The 25720-nt window shown below is 37.6% G+C and overlaps 1 protein-coding gene and 1 pseudogene across 2 annotated transcripts in view; one reads left to right on the forward strand and one right to left on the reverse strand.

The window, feature by feature from the left end:
* Positions 1-25720, forward strand: part of STK3 (serine/threonine kinase 3) — a 345181-nt gene that overhangs the window by 22374 nt on the left and 297087 nt on the right. For both annotated transcript variants that reach the window (XM_032248245.1, XM_032248241.1), the window contains exon 2: positions 21474-21554. In XM_032248245.1, the coding sequence (XP_032104136.1) occupies positions 21474-21554 (81 nt within the window). The remainder of the gene's footprint in view (positions 1-21473; positions 21555-25720) is intronic.
* Positions 15546-21163, reverse strand: LOC116529734 (annotated as a pseudogene).

The following is a 25720-nucleotide window of genomic DNA, read 5'->3' on the forward strand; positions in this document are numbered from 1 at the left end:
AGACTGATTAACAGGTTATTGTTTTTACTATTTCTGATGGCTGTGGCTAATTTATTCATTTAAAGTATAGAAGTGGTCTTTTTTCAGTATGTAAAATGATTTTATTGAACGCATTTCATGAAATAATTATTGAATCATGCAAATCAATTTTAATTTTGTTATGTGAGATACAATTTTAAAGGTTTTCTCCCAATTACAGAAAAAAAATGAATGTTTATTTAAGAAACCTTATGAAACAAAAGCATAGAGAAGAATCATACCCCAAGTGAAACCCTGTTGTCTGGAATTCTAAAACCTTTACATGGAACATTTGTTGTTCCTACTATGTCTCAGGTGCCGTTTTTTTTTTTTTTTTTTTTTTTTTCTGGGGATAAAGCAGTGAATGAAACAAAGTCTGTCATATTTTTATAGAAGTACACACATATGCGCGCGCGCGCGCACACACACACACACACACACACACACACAGATACCCACAATTAAAAAACGAAAACAGTTCAATTCTGTACATATTATTTTGTAACCCACCTTTTGTTCTCTTAGAAATATATCATGAACCCATTTTATATCAATGAGTTTTCTACGACATGATTCTTAGTGGCTACTTGGTATCTTATGGAATGAATCTTCCATAACTAATTAATATTTTACGTTTAGACATTTAGTTTACTTCTAAATTTTGTTTTAAATAATTTACAATGAATACCCTTTTTTGTCTATTTCTAAGAACACTTTAATTAGATTTAATTCCTATTGTTTACTCTTTAAAAATGTTATTATGGAGAACTTTAAACATAGTTTAGCAAAGTAGAGAAAGTGAACCTCTATGTATTCATCACCCAGTTTCAACAATTACTAATTCCTGGCTAATCTTACATAATATATTCCCCTACATATACTGTACCCTTTATTATTTTCAAGTAATCTCAGATATATTCTTAACTTTTTGTATGCAACTCGAAATGATAAGAATATTAAAGAATTTATTACCGTATTAGCATTATCTGTGGTATAATTTGAAATGTAACTTATTCTTGAAATTATAAAATGTTAGGAAGAATTTGGAGAAAATGGTACTAGTCTATACAGAATCTCCTCCTCCCTTCAAGATTTAGAAAACTTTGTATTGAGAGCAGGAAAAATTATTGACAGAATTCCTTTTTTCTTTTTTATTTATTTAAGAGACAGAGTCTTGCTGTGTAGTCCAGGCTGGAGTGCAGTGGCACAGTCATAGCTCACTTGTAACCTCAAACCCCTGGGCTCAAGGGATTCTCCTCCCTCAGCCTCCATAGTAGCTAGGACTACAGGCACCCATTACTATGCCTGGCTAATTTTAAAATGTTTTGTAGAGATAGGATCTTGCTATGTTGCCCAGGCTAGTTTTGAATTCCTGGCCTCAATCAGTCCTTTCACCTTGGCGTCCCAAAGTGCTGGAATTGCAGGTATGAACCACTGTGCCCAGCTGGAAATTCTTACATTGAACAGGAAACAACAAAAACAAGATAAAACAAGGTTACCGTTTTGAAGTGCTAGAGAATTTGGATGTCACTGAAAAAAAAATAAATAAAAGACCTATCCTAATGTTTAAAAAGATTGCTTTTTATCTTTTATTCAGTATATTTCCATTGGCAGTATAATAGGAGATTATGCTCTTCCCTACTTAATGAGATAGGCAAATGATTGATGTCTTAGTCTGTGCTGCTATAACAAAGTATCATAGACTGCGTAATTTATAAAGAAGAGAAATTTGGCCAGGCGCGGTGGCTCATACCTGTAATCCCAGCACTTTGGGAGGCCCAGATGGAGTATCACCTGAGGTAAGGAGTTTGAGACCCGCCTGGCCAACATGGTGAAATCCCTTCTCTACTAAAATACAAAAATTAGCGGACTGTGGTAGCGGGCACCTGTAGTCCCAGTAACAGGTGGCTGAGGCAGGAGAATTACTTGAACTCGGGAGGTGGAGGTTATAGCGAGCTGAGATTGCGCTGTTGCACTCTAGCCTGGGAGACGAGTGAAACTCCGTCTCAAAAAAAAAAAAAAAAAAAAAAAAAGACACTTATTTTCTCACATTTCTAGAGGCTGGGAAGTCCAAGATGAAGCTGCCAGCAGGCTTGGTTGTTCAATAACGGCTGCTGTGTGCCTCCAAGATAGTGCCTTGTTGCTATATCCTCTGGTAGAGAGGAATGATGTGTCTTTACATTGTGAAAGGACAAGGGTGAAATCTCTTTTATTAGGGCTTCAGGCCGGGTACGGTGGCTCACGTCTGTAATCCCAGCACTTTGGGAGGCTGAAGCGGGTGGATCACGAGGGTAGTTCAAGACTAGCCTGGCCAACATGATGAAACTCCGTTTCTACTAAAATAAATAAATAAATAAAAAATGAGCCCGATGTGGTGGCAGGTGCCTGTAGTCCCAGCTACTCGTGAGGCTGAGGCAGAGAACTGCTTGAACCTGGGAGGTGGAGGTTACAGTGAGCTGACATCAATGCCACTGGACTCCAGGCTGGGTGACAGAACACACAACCAATCAATCAATCAGTCAATAGAACACTAAATAAATAAATAAAAATAAACAAACAAAAAATATTAGGGCCTTAATCCCATTTCCGAGGTGTGGAGCCCTCATGATCTAATAATTACCTCTTAAAGGATGGACTTTTTTTTTTTTTTTTTTTAAAGGGTCTTGCTCTGCTGCCTAGGTTGGAGTGTGGTGGTGTGATCATAGCTCACTATAACCTCAACTTCTAAGTACCCCACCTTTTAATACATGGCATTGACCATTTAGATTAAGCACCTGAATTCTGGAGGGGACATATCCAAAACATAGCAATAGGAAAACCAGATTGCGTTGCTACTTGCTTATTTTATTTTAATTTTTTTACTTAAAAAAAAATTTTTACCCTTGAGGGTCACAAGAAGATACTTGCTTATTTTAAAAAGATAATTCTAGCATATGTCTGCCTAAGCACATAACAAATCCTTCCTCTCAAGTTCCAGGAGAGGTACTTTGTGGGTAACTTTTTCTCCACAGAGTTCCCAAGCAACTAGAAGAGTGTATGCTCTAAAGGCCCTCAGTCTTGGGGGGCCTTTGATTAAAAACATTACTTTTATGATGAGATTCTGAGGTGTTAAGATTCACAATATGTTAAAGACAGATGAAACTATGTACATTATGTTGTGTTTGCCAAGTCAGGAAAATAGAAAATTGTGTTGTATGTGTATTTTATATTGACTTTTAATTATGAGATTTTTTTAACTGTAAGGATTTTAAAAGTAGACAATATAAAAATTATTTAAAATTAATTGATAACTGAAAAGATCAGTTTTCATTTAAAACACCAGAAAGAGAGGAAATAAAGACAGAATGACATAAAACATGAATTGTTTATCAAAACAAATCATGTGTTTTTACTTGACAAATGCTTCACAGATGGTCTTTTTGCCTAAGTTAAATTAGTAACATTCCAATTGTTCCACATACTGAGAAAATGAGATGTGTGGACTCATACAAAATTCTCATGTTTACTGGATTCATTTGGGGGATCTTTGACTTATTTATTTAAAGTGAGCCAGATTATGAGCTACTTTGAAGCAAACTTTTAACTCCTGAAGAATCATGTAGCCATTAGATTCCTTTTTTGGTTTAATGTCAATGAGATTTGCTAATATAGTGCTGCTTCTATCACTGTATCATGTGGACGGGTTTATCTTGAGCTACTTGTGCTCGCTTAGCCATGAAGGTGAAGTAGCTTTGATTTCTAAGGCACAATTGTCAATGTTTTAAAAAGATGGCTTCACTTTCTTTAGGAATCTGCTCTTTAATGGTTTGCAAAATCTTTCTACTTTATTCCTATTCCCTATTCATTAGTTCCCCTCCCTCTTTTAAAATTTTTTTCTCTCCTTGGTGTATTTCATCAACTATTCTTTTGCTGATATCTTTAACTCCCTTATATCATTGTTGTTCTATGGCATCTGCCTGGAAAATGCTAACTCTGGACAAATTCTACTGTTAAGAGTTCTGAGCAGCATTGAAGAAAATACACAAACTCTAAGATTGCCAGCTTGTCAATTTCTGTTAGAAAAACCTGCTGAAGTTTTAAAAGATAGGATCATTAATATTTTTACATAATAAATTTCATATTCTCTAAGTGTGCAGTTTGATGAGTTTTGAAAAAATGTGTATAATCCTGTAACTGCCACCTAAAGTCAAGATTTAGAACATTTCTACCACCTCAAAAAGTTGTGTTGTGTTCTTTTGCAGTCAGTTATGTCACTTTCTCTCAATTTTGGTGTGTACCTTTCCAAATGATGCATAATGACATACCAGAAAGGCTTCTGGGATTTGAATCTGATTACCTTGATCTAAGCTCAAGTTGGGGAGGATTGAGTTTAAAAATATTGTCTTCCAATCCTTGCACATGATATACTTGTCCTAAGGGAGATAAGGAAGGAGAAGCCATCTGCTGATGGGGGAAGGATAGGAATATTTTTCATTCTGTCCCCAGGCAAAAGATCACTGTTTCTGATGGGCAAGTAGAAGTAAAAGCTGTCTGCCCTTCAGGAGGGCCAGGAAACCACCCCTTTGCAGCAACTGCTGATGTAGAAGCTGGAGTAAGTTATCAGGAGATCTAGCTAAGATAATTGATGAGTGTAGCTGCTGTAAACAACAGATTTTCAATGTAGATGAAAGAGATTTCTAGTGGAAGATGGTGTCACCTAGGACTGTCATAGCTAGGGAAAAGATGTCCATGGCTGGCTTCACAGCTTCAAAGTACAGGCTTTCTTGTTTGGGACTAACGAGGATGGTGACTTTATGTTGAAGCCAATGCTCATTATCAGTTCAGAAATCCTCGGGCTCTTAAGAAAGATGCCAGATCTACTTTGTGCTCTGTAGTGGAATAACAGAGCCTGGATGACAGCACATCTGTTTATAGCATGTTTTACTGAATATTTAAAACCCATTGTTGAGACCTAATGCTCAGAAAAAAGATTTCTTTGAAAATATTACTGCTGGCCAGGTGCGGTGGTGCACGCATGTAATCCCAGCACTTTGGGAGGCTGAGGCAAGTGAATCACTTGAGCTGAGGAATTCACGACCAGCCTGGGCAATGTGGTGAAACCCTGTCTCTACAGAATAATACAAAAATTAACCATGCATAGTGGTACATGCCTGTAGTCTCAGCTACTTGGGAGGCTGAGGTAGGAGGATAGCTTGAGCCCAGGAGATTGAGGCGACAGTGAGCCAAGATCATGCCACTGCACTCCAGCCTGGGTAACAGAGTGAGCCTCTGTCTCAAAAGAAAGAAAAAAAGAAACTATTACTGCTCATTGACAGCAGTACACCTGGGTGCAACCAAGAGCTCGGATGGAGATGTATGAGATTAATAATGTTTTCATGCATGCTAACACAACGTCCATTCTGCAACCCCGAATCAAGGAGTAATTTCAACTTTTCAGTCTTCTTATTTATGAAATCCATTTTGTAAGCTTATAGCTACCAAAGATAATGACTCTTTTGATGGTTCTGAGCAAAGTAAATCGGAAACTTTTTGGAAGGGATTCGCCATTCTTGATGTCATTAAGAACATTCATGATTCATGAGAGGAGGTCAAAATATCAACATTAATAGGAGTTTGGGTAAAGTTGATTTCAGTTCTCATGAATGGCTTTGATTCAGTGGAGAAAGTAACTGCAGATGTGGTGAAAATAGCAAGAGAATTAGAAGTAGAGCCTGAGGATGTGACAGTTTGATCTCATGATCAAACTTGAATGGATGAGGAGTTGCTTCTTATGAATGAACGAAGAAGGTAGTTTCTTGACATGGAATCTACTCCTGATAAAAATACTGTGGACATTGTTGAAATGACAAGAAAGGATTTGTTTTATTTTATTTACTTTTATTTTGTTTTTGGGATGGAGTCTCACTCTGTTACCTAGGCTGGAGTGCAGTGGTGTGATCTTGGCTCACTGCAACCTCCACCTCCCGAGTACAAGTGATTCTTGTGGCTCAGCTTCCTGAGTAACTCAGATTATAGGTGCCCACCACCACACCTGGCTAATTTTTATGCTTTTAGTAGAGATGGGATTTCACCATGTTGGCCAGGCTGGTCTCAAACTCCCGACCTTAAGTGATCTGCCCGCCTTGGCTTCCCAAAAGTGCTGGAATTACAGGTGTGAGCCACTGCACCCATCCTTATTTTTGTTTTTAAATAATTTCAACTTTTATTTTAGCTTAAGGAGGTACATGTGTAGGTTTGTTACCTATATTGTATAATGCTGAGGTTTGGGATGATCCTGTGACTCAGGTACTGAGCATAGCACCCAATAGTTTTTCAGTCCTCTGCCGTACCCCACTTCTAGTAGTCCCCAGTTATTATCTTTATGTCCACAAGCACCATTGTTTAGCTCCCACTTATAAGTGAGAACATGGGATATTTAGTTTTCTGTTCTTGCATTCATTCACTTAGGATAATGGCCTCCAGATATATCCATGTTGCTTCACAAGACTTGAGTTCATCCTTTTCTATGGCTATGTGGTGTTCCATTGTGTATATTTACCACATTTTCTTTATCCAGTCCATTGTTGATGGGCACCTAAGTTGATTCCATGTCTTTGCTATTGTGTATAGTGCTATGATGAACATATGAGTGCATGTGTCTTTTTGGTAAAATTATTTATTTTCTTTTGGATATATACCCAATAGTGGGATTACTGGGTTGGATGGTAGTTCTGTTTTTAGTTCTTTGAGAAATCTCAACTACTTTCCACATGGCTGAACTAATTTACATTCCCATGAACAGTGTGTAAGCATTCTCTTTTCTCTGCAGCTTTGTCCCAGTGTCTGTCGTTTTTTTGACCCCTTTTTTTTTTTTGAGACAGGGTCTCATTTTCATCACCTAGGCTGGAGTGCAGTAGCACGATCACAACTCACTGCATCCTTGACTTCCTGGGCTCAGGTGGTTCTTCTGCCTCAGCCTCCAGAGCAGCTGGAACTATAGGCACACACCACCACGCCTGGCTAATTTTTTGTATTTTTAGTAGAGACGGGGTTTCACCACGTTTCCCAGGCTGGTCTCAAACTTCTGGGCTCAAGTGAATTACCTGTCTTGGCTTCCCAAAGTGCTGGGGTTACAGGTGTGAGCCACCATGCCTGGCCTGACTTTTTGATAACTGTAATTCTGACTGGTACAAATGGTATATTATTGTGGTTTTGATTTGCATTTCTCTGATGATTAGTGATGTTGAGCATTTTTCATATGTTTGGCCACTTGTATGTCTTCTTTTGATAAAAGTTTGTTCATACCTTTTGCCTGTTTTTTAAATGGGGTTATTTGGTTTTTACTTTTTGAATTAAGTTTCTTATAGATTCTAGATATTAGACCTTTGTCAGCTGCATAATTTGCAAATATTTTCTCCTATTCTGTAGGTTGTCTGTTTACTCTGTTGATAGTTTCTTTTGCTGTGCAAAAGCAGCTCTTTAGGTTAATTAGGTCCCACTAGTCAGTTTTGGTTGCAGTTGCTTTTAAGGAGTTAGTAATAAATTCTTTCCCAAGGCCGACGTCCAGAATGGTGTTTCCTGTGTTTTCTTCTGGGATTCCTACAGTTTGAGATCTTCTGTTTAAATCTTTAATCCATCTTGAGTTAATTTTGAAAGGTAGGGGTCCAGTTTCTTTCTTTTACATACGGCTAGCCAGCTATCCCAGCACCATTTATTGAATTAAGCAGTTCTTTCCCTATTGCTTTTGTCAATTTTGTTGAAGATCAGATGGCTGTAGGTGTGCAGCTTTATTTCTGGATTCTCTATTCAGTTCCATTGGTCTATGTGTCTGTTTTGGTACCAGTACCATGATTTTTTGGTTATAGTGGCCTTATCGTATAGTTCGAAGTTAGGTAATGTGCTGTCTCTGACCTTGTTCCTTTGACTTAGGATTGCCTTGGCTATTCAGGCCCTTTTTTGTTTCCATTTAAATTTTAGAATAGTTTTTTCTAGTTTTGTCAAAAATGATGTTGGTAGGAATAGTGTTGAATCTGTAGATTGCTTTGGGCAGTACGGCCATTTTAATGATGTTGATTTTTCCACTTCGTTAATGTGAAATGTTTTTCTATATGTTTGGGTCATCTCTGATTTCTTTCAGCAGTGCCTGGTACTTCTGCTTGTAGAGATCCTTCACCTCCTTGCTTAAATGTATTCCTAGGTATTTTATTTTATTTTTTTGTGGGCATTGTAAATGGAATTATGTTTTTGACTTGACTTTCAGCCGGAACATTATTGGTGTATAGAAATGCTACCGATTTTTGTCTGTTGATTTTGTATCCTGAAACTTTACTGAAATAGTATGTCAGTTCCAGAAGCCTTTGGTGGCATCTTTAAGGTTTTCTAGATATAGAAGTATATTTTCCCTGAAGAGATATTGTTTGCTTTCTCCTTTTTCTATTTGGATGCCTTTTATTTCTTTCTGTTGCCTTATTGTTCTGGGTAGGACTTTCAGTATTGTGTTGAATAGGAGTGCTGAGAGTGGGCATCCTTTTCTTATTCCAGTTCTCAAGGGGAATGCCTCCATTTTTTGCCCTTTTAGTATGACGTTGACTGTGCGATTGTCATAGATGGCTCTTACTGTTTTGAGGTATGTTCCTTTGATGTGTACTTTGTTCAGAGTTTTTATCATGAAGGGATGTTGGATTTTACTGAAGGCTTTTTTCATGTCTATTCAGATGATCATATAATTTTTATTTTATACATATATATAATAAACACATATACAGTTTCTTTATCCAGTTTTTGATTGATGGGCATTTGGGTTGGTTCCACATTTTTTGCAACCAACCTTGCATCCCAGGAGTGAAACTTACTTGACCATGGTGAATTAAGTTTTTGATGTGCTGCTGGATTTGGTTTACTAGTATTTTATTGAGGATTTTTGTGTCCATGTTCATCAGGGATATTGGTTGTATGGTTTTCTTTTTTCTTTGTGTCTTTGCCAGGTTTTGGTATCGGGGTGATACATCCTTTGAATGAATTGCAGGGAGTTCCTCCTCGATTTCTGGAAGAGTTTCAGAAGGATTGATACCAGCCTTTCTTTGTACATCTGATAGAATTCGGCTGTAAATCTATGTGGTCCAGGGATTTTTTTGGTTGACAGGTTTTTTATTATTGATTCAATTTCAGAATTCAGCATTGATGTCTGCTCAGGGTTTCTATTTCTTCTTGATTCAATCTTGGGAGATTGTAGGTTTCTAGGAATTTATCCATTTACTCTAGGTTTTCTAGTTTGTGTAAATAGGAGTGTTCATACTCGTCCCTAAGGAACTTTTGTATTTCTGTGATGTTGGTTGCTTGTCACCTTTGTCATTTCTGATTGTGCTTATTTGGATCTTTTCTCTTTTTCTTTTGTTAATCTAGGTTGCAGCCTATCAGTCTTGTTTTTCCTCTTAGAAAACCAACTTTTTTGCATTGATTCTTTGTATGGATTTTTTTGGTCTTAATTTGATTTAGTCCTTCTTTGTTTTTATTTCTTTTCTTCTGCTATCTTTGTGGTTAGTTTGTTCTTTGTTTCTAGTTCCTCTAGATGTAGTGATGGATTGATTTGAGATCTTTCTGATTTTTTAAGGTAGGTGTTTAGTGCTGTAAACTTGCCTCTTTATACTTATTTGCTGCTTCCCAGAGATTTTGTTACTCTGTTTTCATTTATTTCAAAGAATTTTTTGATTTCTGCCTAAATGTCATTGTTTACCCAAAAGTCATTCATGAGTAAGTTTAATTTCCATGTAATTGTGTGGTTTTGAGAGATCTTCATGGTATTGATTTTTATTTTTATTCCACTGTGGTCTGAGAGTATGGTTGGTATGATTTTGATTTTTTTGAATTCATTGAGATATGTTTTGTGGCTGAGCATATGGTTGATCTTGTAGTATCTTCCATGTGTAGATGAGAAGAGTATATGTTCTGTGGTTGATGGATGGAGTGATCTGCAGATGTCTATTAGGTCCAATTCATCATGTGTCAAATTTAAGTCCAGAATTTTTTTGTTAGTTTTCTGCCTCAATGATTAGGCTAATGCTGTCAATGGGCTGTTGAAGTCTCCCACTATTATGTATAGTTATTTAAATCTTTTTCTAGGTCTAGAAGTATTTGTTTGTTTGTTTGTTTTGATACAAGGTCTCACTCCGATTGCCCAAACTGGAGTGCAGTGGTGCAATTTTGGCTCTGACCTCCCGGGTTCAGGTGATTCTCCCACCTCAGCTTCCTGAGTAGCTGGGACTACAGGCTTGTGCCACCAGGCCTGGGTAATTTTTTGTATTTTTAGTAGACCTGGGTATATCCACGTTGCGCAGGCTGATCTCGAACTCCTGGAGTCAAGCAGTTGGCTTGCCTCAGCCTCCTGCAGGGTCTTATTTTTATTTTTTTAAATTTTTTTATTTCCATAGTTTATTGGGAAACAGGTGGTGTTTGGTTACGTAAATAAGTTCTTCAGTGGTGATTTGTGAGATTTTGGTGCACCCATTACCCAAGCAGCATACACGGTACCCAATTTGTGGTCTTTTATCCCTTTCGCCCTTCCCACCCTTTCCGTCTGAGTCCCCAAAATCCATTGTGGCATTCTTATGCCTTTACATCCTCATAGCTTAGCTCCCACATATCAGTGAGAACATGTCTGTTTTTCTATTTCTGAGTTATTTCACATACAATAATAGTCTCCAGTCTCCTCCAGGTTGCTGCAAATGCCATTAATTAATTTCTTTTTATGGCTTAATATTTCATCATGTGTATATATATACATACATACATATATATAATAAGCACATATACAGTTTCTTTATCCAGTTGTTGATTGATGGGCATTTGGGTTGGTTCCACATTTTTTGCAGTTGCGAAGTGTGCTACTATAAACGTGTGTGCAAGTATCTTTTTCATGTAATGACTTGTTTTTCTTCTAAGTAGATACCTAGGAGTGGGATTGCTGGATCAAATGGTAGCTCTACTTTTAATTCTTTTAAGGAATCTCCACACTGTTTTCCACAGTGGTTGTACTAGTTATATTCCCATCAGCAGTGTAGAAGTGTTCCCTCCTCATCCATGCCAACATCTGTTATTTTTTGATTATGGCCATAAAGTAAGGTGGTATTGCGTTTAGGTTTTGATTTGCATTTCTTGATCATTAGTGATGTTGAGCATTTTTTCATGTTTGTTGACCATTTGTATATATTGTTTTGAGAATTGTCTATTCATGTCCTTAGGCCTTTTTTTGATGGGATTGTTTTTGTTTCTTGCTAATTTGTTTGTGTTGTTTGTAGATTCTGAATATTAGTTCTTTGTCAGATGTATAGATTGTGAAGATTTTCTCCCACACTGTGGGTTTTCTATTTACTCTGCTAACTATTCCTTTTGTCTTACAAAAGCTCTTTAATTAAGTCCCAGCTATTTATCTTTGTTTTTACTGCATTTGCTTTTGGGCTCTTTGTCATGAAATCCTCGCCTGAGCCAATGTCTATAAGGGGTTTTCTAATGTTATCTTCCAGAATTTTTTAGTTTCAGGTCTTAGATTGCTAATAATTTATAGGTTTGGTCGCTTTACATAATCCTGTATTTGTTAAAAACTTTAATTTTAAAAGTTCTTTTCTTCTATTTTTGTGTGATTCGGTTAGTTCAAAAGATCAGCCTTCACCTCTTTCTTCCTTTTTTCCTTTTGTTCGTCTGTTTTGCGGTGATGTGATCATGGCCCATTGCAGCCTTGAACTTCCAGGCTCATGTGATCGATCCTTTCACTCCAACCTCCCAAGTAGCTAGAACTACAGGTGCAAGCCACCATGCCCAGCTAATTTTTAGATTTCTTTGTAAAGACACAGTCTCTGTATGTTTCTCAGGATGGTCTCAAGCCCCTTGGCTCAAATAGTCTTCCTGCCTTAGCCTCCTAAAGCGTTAGGATTATAGGCATGAGTCACCATGCCTGGCCTGAAATTCTTTCTTTTGCTTGGTCCAGTCTGTTGATAAAGCTTTCAGTTATATTTTGAAATTCCTTAAGTGACCCTTTCTTAATTCCAGAAGCTCTGATTGATTTGTTTTAAAGATGTTTACCTCTTCTTTTATTTCCTGGATTTCCTTTGAAGTTTCTTAGTATTGATTTCCAATCTTGTCTTGGATCTCTTTGAGCTTCCTTGCAACCCATTCTTTGAATTCTTTATCTGTCATTTCCGAGTTTCCTTTTTGGTTGGAAACCAAACCAACCCAGAGCTAGTGTGATCCTTTTGTGGTGGCACTACATTCAGATTTTTCATGGTACCAGAATTCTTGCACTGATATCTTCCCATTTGGAGACACTGGCACTGCTAATTTGTGTGATTATTTTCATAACGGTAGGATTTTTTCTGTCTTTCCTTATAATGTTGTGTTTTTTCCTTCTCTTTTCCCCTTCTCCTTAGGGGGCGTGAATGTAAAGAATGCTGTGTAGAGTCTTTTGGCTTTGTTTTTATAGTCCTATGCACTTCAGTTGGCAGGTTTTACATTGGGCTGTGTAGTTTGGCCTATAAGCCAGTAGAAGGCACTTATGGGTAAGAGCCAGATGTTGCCAATGTGACTGGGTATATATTTGATCCTTGTTTACTGGGAGCAGCTTTCTGTTCCCTCATGCAGTGGGCTGATTTGTGGAGTGTACAGTGGTCTGAGGGGGCAGAGGGCAAGATGTGCAGGGCTGGACTGGGCAGGTTCACCTCCAGGTCCTCCAGTGGCAAGCACAAGTATCAGTGCATAGGGAGAATCCAGTGGGTAGTCACCAAGCACCCAGAGATGTGCCTGGGTATGGAGCTGGGAGACCTCCTTGGCTCTAAGTTCTCTGCACAGGGATGGGAAGCAACTTAAACTCCTAATCCAGAAGAGTAGATGCTTTTGATGACTGGACATCTGCCTGGGCATGAAACAGAGAGGGTCCCCCTTGTACCCCACCACTGTCTGCAGAGGAGGGTTGGGGTGATGTAGGCTGCTGAACTAGGCAAGCAGGTACTCTGAATGCATGGAGATCTCCCTGGGCATGAAGCAGGGAGGGTCTCCCTGTAGCTGGATCTCTTCATAGGAAGAGTGGCATGGCCCAAGATGCCAATTTGGGCAAATAGGTACTTTGAATATCGGGAGATCTTCTTGGTCAATGGAGTGGAAGGGCCCCACTGTACCACAATCTATGTACAGATGGATAGAGCAGTTCAGGCTGCTGATCCAGGTGAGGGGATGCCCTGAATGTCTGGAGATCTGAGTGTGAAGCAGAGAGGGCCTCCCTACACTAGGATCTCTGCACAGGAGGGTGGGGCAGGTCAGGCTATTGATGCTCTGAATGCCTGGAGATTTGCCTGGGCATGGAGCAGACATGGCCCCCTTGCATAGAATCTCTGCATAGGAAAAGTGGGCAACTCAATCTGCTAGTCCATGTGAGCAGGTGCATTAGATACCTGGATATCTGTCTCCATGTGGAGTGGAGAGGGCCCCAATGTACCACAACCTATGCACAGGAAGGGTAAGGCAGCTCAGACTACAGATGCAGGTGAGGGGGTGCTCTGAATACCTCTAGGTCTGCCTGCATGTGGAGCAGAGAGGCTTCTGCTGTGCCATGATGTATATCCGTGAAGGGTGAGGTGGTTAAGCCTGCTTCTTCAGGCAAACAGGTGCTCCAAATGCCTGGATTTTTGCCAGGGAATCGAGCAGAGAGGGCCCTGCTGCACTATATTCTCAGGGGAACAGGCTGTGGCAACCAGCCATAACATATGCAGACCAGTTCCAGGTTGCCAAGCTTGTTCTGGCTCCAAGTCTGCTTGTCCAGGAGAAACTACAGCTGTAGCAGTTCTCCTCTCCTCCTAGACCTGCAGTGGAGGAGAGCACAATCCCAGCACCTTCTGTGGAGGCACTAAGTACAGTTTGGCTATGGAAACCCCTGTCCTGCTCCAGAGCCAGATACCTATGTGGCCGTGCTGCTGGGTTTCCAAAGAATGATTGACTTGTATGCACCCACATTTAAAATGGCATCCTGCTCTCTTTCCTGGGTCTGGGAAAATGCCTGTAGCTTTTCCCAGTGTCTGTCCCTCACAGCATCTCCAAGCCAGCCTGTCCCCAAGTTAGATCCAGGGCTTGGAAGAAACAAAATGCTGTTTATTGACCCAGGTTGCCCAGATCCCCAGTGGAAAATGAGTCACAGAGGGAGGCTTTCTGACTGTCTTGTATACGTGGGCTTTCCTCACTTTTATCAACTGGATGCCATCATAGCGGCTGTTTGTGTTTGTGTGTCTTCCTTGGATCTGGGGTGTCTGTAATGATTCTAGTGGATTCCTGTGTTTTCCGTCTTGAATTAAAGCTCTCAGAGTTGTCCTTTGTGTGCACTATCTTGTTATTTCCAACTGAATGAGGCCCACTAAAAGCCTCTAATCTGCCATCTTGAAAATAAGAAAGGATTTAGGATATTCCATTATCTTAATTGAGAAAGTAGTGACAGAGTTTGAGAGGACTGGCTCCAATTTTAAAAGTTCTGCTGTGGGTAAGATACATCAAACAGCACCCCATGCTGTAGAGAAATCTTTTGGGAAGAAAGAATTAATTGATGTGGCAAACTTCGTTATTACTTTAAGAAATTTCCACAGCTACTCCAACCTTTTGCTACCACCACCCTGATCAGGCAGCAGCTATTAACATAGAGGCAAGACACTGCATCAGCAAAAAGATTTTGACTCATTGTAGGCTCAGATGATCATTAGCATTTTTAGCAATAAAGTGTTTAAAATCTTTATTTTTAATTCTTATGGGTATATAGTAGGTGTATATATTGGGTGCATGAAATATTTTGATACAGGCATATAATGCATGATAATCATCAGGGCATAGTGGATATCCTTCACCTCAAACATTATTTTTAAATTAAGATATGTTCATTGTTTTTTCAGACATAATGCAGTCGTGCACTTAATAGACTACAGTATAATGTAAACATTTATATGCCTTGGGAGAACAAACTTTTTGTATTATTTGCTTTTTGTGATATTTGCTTCATTGTTGTGGTCTGTAACTGAACCTGCAATATCTCTGAGATATGCCTATATGTCTTTCCTGTGACTACTTTTATTATTCTTTCTCACAGATGTTCACCAGTTTGATCATAATATATCTTGGTGTTTGGCATTTTCTCTCTCTCTTTCTCTCTCTCTCTCTCTCTCTGTTTATCTTTTCAAATTTGTTCAATTTGATGCATCTGTGTGGGTTTATGGTTTACATAAAATTTGGAAAATGTTTTTCCTTATTTCCCTCCTTCCTTTCCTTACTTTTCTTTACTTTCCATCCCATTTCTTTCTTTTTCCCATGGAACTCAGGCTTTTTGTTTCTTCCTTTATTTAAATAACATTTTTTCCTTTTCAAATGATTCATCTTTTGTGTTACACTGTCTAATCTGCTTTTAATCTTATTAAACAAAAATCTTATTTCAGATATTTTATTTTTTAGCAGATAAAAACTTGTTTTATTTTAATGATTGATCTGTGTAATCACAAAGACAACTATGTATAGACAAGAAAAGGTGAGCTTTATTTCCTCGTCTCTTCCTCCTTGGACAAAGTCCTGATGCTCATTTCTTCTTGGCCTGGAGGTGCCCTTCATGGTGATTGCATGCTTCCTTGATCTTAGACCAGCAGCCTTCTGCCTGGTCAGCCAGGAGCATCTTGTGGGCCTCGTGTGCCGTCAGCAGGTAGATGTGTTCCATGAGAATCTGCCTGTTTTTGAACACACTCCCCTTCACCTTCAGGTACAGGCTGTGATACATGTGGTGATAAGTCTTTTTAGATTCACAGTATCTTTGAGCAGCTGGCACAGAATTCCTATTCTCCTCATCCAGCTTACTTTCTCTGGCATTTGAGCATTGGCTGTACCCTTTTTGCTTACCTATGCACATATACCTGCCTTTCTGGCAGGTCAAGGTGTTTTTCTGGCAGTGAGCCCAGGAATGGACAGTCACAGGCTTATGGATAATCAGCCCATCTTTGATTGGCTTCTGGATGTGTTGACAGGAGTTGGCATGGCTGATTTCATTGGTTTCATTGGTGTCCAGCCACACCTTCTTTTTGCTATAGCAGAGGACACTAGAGGCAAGCCTCTTCTGAAGCCTTGAGCCTTGAAGGCTTCTGTTGCAGCAATGAAAGCAAGTATTTTATTTTTTATCTCTTAAATTTCCATTTATCTTTCCCCCATCTTCCATTTTCTTTAATATCTGTGAGTATGTGAAAGTATATTCATAAGAGGTTTTTTATAGGCTATTAATTTCACCACCTCTGTTGTTTCTGGGTCTGTTTTATTGACTAATTTTTCTCTTTATGAGTTATAGTTCCTGATTACTCACATGTCTAATAATTTTTGATGAATTTTTTTTGACATTGTTAATTTTACATTTGTGAGTATTGAATTTTGTTTAAGAAGTTATGAGCTCTTTCTGGTAGGCAGTTAAGTAAGTTGTCCTGTGGTTTGGCTTGATGATTTTGAGGCTAGTTTTTAAACTTCTCTAGGGAGAATCTGGAATATCCTTTATCTTTTGGTAATAGAGTCTCCTTTCTAAAATAAGACTGTTCTGGGTTCTTTTCTGAATGACCTTTATATTTAGTGTGTTCTTTCAATTCTGGGCAGTGGGAAAGATTCCCTGCATTGTGATCCCTCTGGAAATTTTGCTTTTTATTGCTCCCTGGTCATTTTTTTTTCCCCTCAGGAAACTTTTTGCTGGGTTTTCAAGAATGTTTTGTAAGCATTCACAGGTTGGCATTTCATGGAACTCTCTAGATAGATTGCTGAACCTTTTCTCTGCATAGCTCCCTTCTCTAGGTACTCTGTAATGCGATTTCCGTTTACCTTGATTCTTCACCAAACTCTAATCTCTGTTTCTTCAACTCAGCAAAATTGCTTGGTTCTTTGTGAGTTCTTCTTTTCTTGTGCTACAGCCTGACATAGCCTCTAGATCTAAAGTCTGGGTGATGGCAGGACCTATCTTGTTTCTTCTCCTTCTCTCAGGGACCTCAGTATATCCAGTTCTGGAATGCCTGATAGCCACCGTCTGAAAATAGTTTCTTACATTTTGTTGAGTTTTGTAGCTATTTATGGCTGACAGATAATTCTGCACCCTGTCACCCCTGGTGGCTAAAAGCAGAGGTTCTGCAATGTATACTTAAACTTGAAGTTGCTTGAACTTTTGGTATCTTTTGATGTAGCCAAATAGTACCTTCTTGTGCTTCGTGACCTCATTTCTTAAATATTGGTGTTTCCTTGGTATGGGTTTTGTGTTTGGCTCTTGTTTTTTTCTTAGACATTCTCTTGATGGTTTTGTCTCTTCTGAAGGTTGTAAGCTATGTGCTGATGACACCAAAAATTATATTTGTAGTTCAGATCTCTTCTGAGTTTTGTAAATCCAGTTGCTTACCGGAAATCTACTTGTAGATGACTAAAATTGAGCCCATCTTGTTCCCCTTCAAACTGCTTTTTCCTGTGTTTCCTATCTTAGTAAATGGCATTACCATCCACTCATTTGCAAAAACAAAATATTGACTTTTTTTTTTTTGTATGGTGAACAATCAAATAGACTGCAAAATTAAAAACTTACAAGCGAAGTCAAAATACAAATGAAAATGTTTATAATCTTATAAAAAGGGCTAGTTTCTTTTGTATACAGATAAGAAAAAGACCGAAAACCCAGTGGAAAAATGAGCAAAGAACAAGGAGGTGATTTAGTTTCTTAATCATATGAAAAGATGCTCAACTTCACTCATAGTTATACAAGTTAAGTCTAAACTGAGCTAGTAAGTTTTCATCACAGATTGGCTAAAATCCAAATAATTTGATTAAATACCCTATTGGTGGAACTGTGGGAAAGAAGGGCTCTAATACATTACTTGTTGGAGAATAAATTGGTACAAACTTTATGGAGGACAACTTGCTGAAATCAGTATATGTATATATATATTTATATAACATACAATTATAGTAGGTAAAATATACTATAATGTAACTAACAATTTTAATAATTACCATATAGTTATTACAAGAGTGATCTTATGTTAGTTATACTACATTATTAAAATTATGTTAATTTTTACATGATTATATATATACTTGTCAGTATATGAGTATATTTATATATTTTTATATTTATATATTTGTATATTTTTATATTTATGTGTGTATGAATGTATCTGTATTCTCTTGATGTCAGTTTCATTTCTGGGAATTTATTCTACATATATATTAGCACATGTATTAGTTGACTTATATATAAGGTTACTCATTGCAGCCTTGTTTATTGTGTCAAAAGAGAACGTGGATGTCCATAAGCAAAGGACTGGGCAAGTAAGATATGCTGTATTTCTGCAACTGAACAGGATTTAGCTGTAAAAAAGAATAATGATGCTTTGTACAGGTTGAGAATCCCTTATCTGAAATGCTTGGGACCAGAAGTGTTTCAGATTTCTGATACTTTTTTTTTTTTTTTTTTTTGTATTTTGGAATATTTGCATATACATAATGAGATACCTTATATCTTGGGTCTGGTACCCAAGGCCAAACATGAGGTTTGTTTTGTATATACCTTACACACATGGCCTCTAGGTAATGTTATACAGTATTTTAAGTAATTTTCTGTATGAAACAAAGTTTGCGTACATTCAAACATCAGAAGGTGTCACTATCTCAGCCACCCATGTGGACAGTCTGTGGGGTTGTTTGGAATCACCATCATTTCTGTCTCTGAATACATGCTACCGATTAACAATCATTTTCTTATACTTATTCATGCATAAGTACTTAACTGTAAAAAATATGGCATAACAATACGGTGAAAAAAAATATGTTCGGGGTAATTAAGCGGCACAGTAGCATTATCAGAATACCTGTATCAGCTTTTAAACAACAGCAGCAACAAACAACGGCAAGCTTTTAGTTTTCACCTGTGATGCTGATTTTTAATTGAAAGGAACCATTTCTGCTATTTCTTTTTTCTTTTTTTGAGATAGGGTCTAATTTTGCCACCCACACTGGAGTGTAGTGGCATGATTTCAGCTTACTACAACCTCCACCTCCTGGGTTCAAGTGATTCTCCTGCCTCAGCCTCCCAAGTAGCTGGGACTATAGGTGCCCGCCACCACACTCAGCTAATTTTTGTAATTTTACTAGAGACAGGGTTTCACCATCTTGGCCAGGCTGGTCTCAAACTCCTGACCTTGTGATCCGTCTACCTTGGCCTCCGAAAGTGCTAGGATTACAGGCGTCAGTAACACTGGCCTTTTTTGTGTTTAATGGGGACAAGGTTTCACTCTTCGCCCAGGCTGGTCTCGAACTCCTGAGCTCAAGCGATCTGCCTACCTCCACCTCCCAAAAGTGCTGGACATACAGGTGTGAGCCACCGTGCCGAGCCCATTTCTGCTGTTTTACCATTGATCAATGAATGAACAACTGGAGACTCATTATCAGTGTTAAAAACTTATTTGACATCCATTTCTTCCAACTTACTGACAGACTCTGAAGGTATTTTTTTTTTTGTATACGTAAGGAAGTCAAACATCTTTTTTTTTTTTTTTTATCTGACATACAGAATCCTTCAAAGTCACTGCCTTGTTCATCGTCATTACTGAACATAGTTGCAAGCTAGAGGTTGTACCAGGTATGCACAGCTGTGTGTTTAGATACTGTGGTCCAGTCATTGACAATAGCATATACAGCATTCTAAATGCTAAACTGCTTTTGGGAAAACCTTCCATGCTCATACCTCTGTTCACTGCTGCAAGCAGGCTGTTCAAGAAAATGTTTTTATATTTACTCTTTATTGTTTTTATATTTACTCTTTATTGTTTCCCCCAAATTAATGAAATCACATTTGGGGGAAAGTACATGGAATAAACATTATCTTTAATGAGATGTTTCAGCTAGAGGGTGAGCAGAACAGTTGTCAAGGACTAACAAAATCTTTTAGCCATCATCCAGTCCAGCTTCCCTGCAGCAAACCCAAGCCACTGGTATAAAATGTTTGTGAAACCAATCAGAAAAGATGTCCGTGGTGACCTATGCCTTTTTGTTAGTATAATAATGAACCCAGTCTTTCCCACAGAGCAGCTTTACATGTAGTTTGCCTTCTGCATTAGCACCTCCCAGCACAATTACTCTGTCCATGGCATTCTCATCCTGTAGGGGCTGTAATCAGCATCTTTCTGGGGCACTATCACCAAAACTGTGATGTTTCATCAGCATTATAGATGTGTTCTGGTGTCAGATTTTTGTCAGTGACGGCCTTGGCAAACTTATCAATGAATTTCTCTGCTTCTTCATGATCAGCAGTTGCTTTATCACCACAAATCTTTAAGGATTTAATGTCGTGTCTTAAATTTCTGCAATCAGTCTGTTGAATATTCACATTCCCTTCAATTTTCAGTTCATCATGATATACCTTTGCTTGTTCCACACTCACCATGCCATTAAGTAGTATGTTTTCTCTATGATGCTGACAGATTAACTCTTTCCGTACACATATGAGTCTTCATTTTGGTTTTCTGCAGTTTAAAAAAATTTTTTCATTAACTTCTGTTCACTGACACTTCTGCATAGAACTTCAACAATTTATCCTGTTTCTTCAAGTTGTTTATGGTGGTCATTCCAACACCATGGCCTTTTGTAAGACATTTCCCCTATGCTGCTGTCCAGTTTCTCTAGCAGCTTGACTTTTTTGTGCTGGAGATAAGCATAAATGCTTCCTCTTTTTCTGTCACTTACTCAGATTTTCAACATTGTCTTTATGTCACAAAACAGAGAATAAGCAAAAAAACCCACAGCGAGTAATGCACAGTCTTGGCTCTGTGTGGGACATCGTGGGGAACGTGCTGTTGGTGTATCTGGCCTGTACTTGTGCCATTTTATTACTTCTGTGGATGTGTTTGGGTCGGAGAATCTGTGCATGCATGGAAAAGATATGTCAGAGCTGAAGGGGGCTGGGGAGGATCTTTTTTCTTTAAATTGTGTTATGTGATTACAGTTTGACTGTGACTCATTATATGAGGTCAGGTGTGGAATTTTCCATTGTGGGTATCATGTTGGTGCTCAAAAAGTTTCAGGTCTTGGAGCATTTTGGATTTCAGATTTTCAGATTAGGGATGATTAACTTGTATGTAAAGATCTCTAACATAGTTTTGTCAAGTGAAAACAGTAGACAACATAACAATATTTATAAAGAAGGGTGTGTATAAAATTCTTCTCATATTCAAAAGAGACAAATTAAGAATATGTGTTCATATTTGTATAAAGGTCTCACAAGAAACTAATAAAAGTGATTATTTTTGGAGGTATTGCCGGCACACGAGGAACAGTGCTTGAAAGGAGAATGTTTACTGTATATGTTTTTATATCATTTGAATCTTCTGAATATATTAAAATAAAATTAAAAATTTTGTAATAGGTCTTAAAGAAAATATTTTCTTTCTTCTTTTTTAAATCAGTAAACTAAAAAAGCTGAGTGAAGACAGTTTGACTAAGCAGCCTGAAGAAGTTTTTGATGTATTAGAGAAGCTTGGAGAAGGGTAAGTATAAAAAATATGAAATCATGTAAATATTTTTAGAACAATTTAAAAAATATGGTATTAATCTTTCAACTAGAGTATATTTGTATGAATTGAATAGTATTTAATAGTAGTTAAATCTGGCAGGTGATACTCAATTTTAAAGACTAATTTGTGCTAAATCTGGTAATAGTGTTTTTTTTTGATACATAGGCCATGTGTGTAAAGGAAAAGCAAGAAATGTGCTGCGAAATGATTTTCAAGAGGCTTGTTAGTTCATCCCTTATGGTATTCTCATTAATAGGCTTTAAAGTTTTGACTTTGTTAGGCAAGTGACCATAGGCCATCCTTTTAGACCCAGGGGCTCATTTATTTTGGAAAAGGTAACTATTTGATATGACAAGAATAGTGAGGAAAACAGTATGCATAGGCAGAAGAATAGTTGACATGGTTTCAAAATAATAGTAGGGAAACATATCTCGGTTTGAGTGGAGAGAAAGATAGGGAACATTTAAGAGAATGGCAAAATATAGGAGAATTTCCAAAATAATAAAAGTTACAAAACAGAATTAAAAGTAGCTTAGATCAGCAAGAACAAGGAAAAGGAAATAGAGAAAATAAAAAGGTAAAATAATAAGCTAAACATATGATGGAAGGAATAGACTCAAGCGTATTTTTCAGTAAATGTTAAATCTCTCATTACAAGACAAACTATTAGAGTAAATAAGCATGCAAAACCTAGCTATATCCTGTTTATAGGAGATACATGTAAAACAAATAATGGAAATCTAAAACTATTTATTATTAATAGAGATGGAATCTTGCTATGTTACCCAGGCTGGCCTCCAACTCCTGGCCTCAAGTGATCCTCCTTCCTCTGCCTCCCAAATTGTTAGAATTGTAGCTGTGGGCCACTGTGCATGGCCTATAAGGATATTTCTTACAAAAAATATTATGTAAGAGATAAACATATATAAAAACAAAAAGAAAGTAATATTAGCAATATTTATATTAAATACATTAAAGTTTAAAAGATTTCAGCTAAATAAAGGGATATATTAGGTAGCAATATCAAAGACAATTTATAACAAAACATGTCAGACAACATAGGAGCTAAATTTATGACAGATGACCTATTAGTGATGTCAGGGGAATCTAATAAAAGTATAATTGTATGGGAGATTTCAATGTATCTCTTTTAGAATTAGACAGATATAATTGAGCAAAGAGAAAGGACATAGAGGGATTCAATATTATGGTGAATAAACTTGATTTTATAGAAACGTAAATATATATAAAGTAAAAATATATAAAGTACCTATATGTATGTATAACTATGCATACATATGGTCTTGCAGACCTTTTTTGGTGGATGTTCAGGGACCATTGATAAAAGTTACAAATTCTAAAAAATAGAGATTTTTACGTGTCACATTTTCTGATTGTATTAAGCTGTTCTCGTGCTGTTATTAAAAAAAATACCTGATGCTGGTAATTTATAAAGAAAAATTTAATTGGCTCATGGTTCTGCAGACACTGCAAAAAGCACGGTGCTAGCATCTGCTTCTGGAAGGGCTTCAGGAAGATTATAGTCATGGAAGAAGGCAAAGAGGGAGCAGATGTCTCACATGGTGAGAGCAAGAGCAAGATAGGGCAGGGGAGGTATCACACACTTTTATTTTTGTTACTTTTAATGATTTTATTTTACTTTATTTTTGGAGACGGAGTTTTGTTCTTGTTGCCCAGGCTGGAATGCAATGGTGTGGTCTTAGTTCAGCACACTCTCTGCCTCCTGGGTTCAAGTGATTCTTCTGCCTCAACCTCTTGAATAGCTGGGATTACAGGCGCCTGCTGCCACGCCCAACTAATTTTCATATTTTTAGTAGAGACGAGGTTCTACAATGTTGGCCAGGCTGATCTTGATCTCCTCACCTTAGGTGATCTGCCTACCTTGGCCACCCAAAGTATTGGGATTGCAGGCATGAGCCACTGCACCTGGCCTGCCGCACAGTTTTAAACAATTACATCTTGTGAGAACTGACTATCAAGGACAGCACCAAGCCATGAGGGAACTACCCCTGTGACTCAGACATCTCCTAACAGGTTCCACCTCCAACATTGGAGATTACGTTTCAACATGAGGTTTGGAGACAACAAATATGCAAACCGTATCACTGTTATACTCACTAAATTAGAAATAAATATCTGTAATATGACAAAATCCACACCAACTGGAAATTAGGAAACATAATCTAAGGTAACCCGATGATTGAAGAAGATATTATAAATTATCTACAAAACAGGAAAAAGGAGAACACATTGTGCCAATATCTATGGAATACAGCAGAACTAATTAAGAGAAAAGTTTTAAATTCTTTCGTTACTAAAGAAGATATGCAAAAAATGAACTTAGTGCTTATTTAAATAACTTAGAAAAATTATGAAACATACCAAAAGAAACTGAAGATTGAATTAAAGAAAAAACTGAAATTAATGAGATAGAAAAAATTAGAAATGATAAATATGGGCTGGCACAGCGGCTTATGCCTATAATCCCAGCACTTTGGGAGGCTGGGGTGGGTGGACCACCTGAGGTCAGGAGTTTGAAACCAGCCTGATCAATATGGTGAAACCTGGTCTCTGCTAAAAATACAAAATTAGCTGGGCTTGGTGGCATGTGCCTGTGGTTCCAGCTGCTCAGAAGGCTGAGACAGGAGAATTGCTTGAATCCAGGAGGTGGAGGTTTAGCGAGCTGAGGTCGTGCCATTGCACTCCAGCCTAGGTGACAGAGCAACACGTCTCAAAGAAAAAAAAAAAAAATTATATATATATATATATACTTTTGAACAGATCAATAAAATAGTTAAACCTCTTAAAGAAAATGTTGACTAAAGAAAATAGAGCAAAAATATAGAATATTTGGAATAAAAAGGAAGATTTGCCAGTGATAGAGAAATGATTAAATATTTGTTAATTATAAAGGTACCAACTCATAGCATATTATATACAATAGCCAAAATGTGGAAACAACCCAAATGTCCATCTACTATCCCAGATGAATAAACAAAATGTGATATATCTGTACAGTGACCTTTTAGCTATAAAAAGGAGTGAAGTATTGTTACATGTTGCAGTGTAGTTGGACCTACAAAATATTATGCTAAGTGAAGGAAGCCAGATACAAAAGGTCACATATTGTATGATTTCATTTATATGAAGTATCTAGAATGGATAAATCTATAGAGACAGAAAGCACGTTCTATATGTTTTGGAACTAAATACAGATAATTGTTACACAGCATTGTTAACGCACTAAATGCCACTGAATTGTATGCTTTAAAATGTTAAAAATAGTAAATTTTATGTTGTGTATATTTTACCTCCTCCCTCCAGAAGGGTGCCAAGTATGTTTTATACAGTGTTTAAATGATACTTACAGGTTTTTTTTTTTTTTTTTTTTTTAAGATGAAGATAGTGTAACTTTAATATCAAGACCTACATGTATAATAAAATAAAACTATAATTCAACCTTTCTTTGTTACTCATTATGGTAACTGTTCCCACCTTGTGAGACAAGGTGGGACTCACCTGAGGGTGAATAGATGTTGCCACTTCTCTTGTCTTGGGATCCATTATCTATTAAACTCAAGGAGCCAGTTTCACTGTTGGCAAATTTGTCATCTTTCTCCTGCACTAACAAGAGCTTTCATCAATGCTGATACCCTCTGGACCCTTTTCGTAAACATAGGGAGTGTGTAAGCGTGGCACAAATAATATATATCCTTTCTAGTATCCTATTTCCTTGAGCCCTTCCTTCAGTGTATACTGAGGCTCACTTAGCATTTCACTTACTGTGGGCCACTTTTGAGTCCAGGTTTCAGTTAACGGCTGAGCAACTGTTAGGGACACCCCCAACTGTTTGAGCTAACACATTGAGTCTGGAATTTCTGGTTTTGCATCCATATCAATAAATTCTTTCTCTCTGGAAATCTTAGAATTTGTTCTCACATATTCTTTAGAGTTCTGATAAAAATTGGCAAAATCTTACAACTTTTTTAGTGTGAATAGTAGCTGCTGGGGTTAAATTTTATACTTGTCTCCCTGGTGTCTATGGGAGTTGAGTATAACTTTGGGTCTGGAAGCAATGAGAAGTGGTGGTGGAGTGGTTTGGAGGACCAGTCCATTCT

This window comes from Sapajus apella, unplaced genomic scaffold, assembly GCF_009761245.1.
Source record: "Sapajus apella isolate SASKATOON/1434 unplaced genomic scaffold, GSC_monkey_1.0 scaffold3, whole genome shotgun sequence".
Lineage (NCBI taxonomy): Eukaryota > Metazoa > Chordata > Mammalia > Primates > Cebidae > Sapajus > Sapajus apella.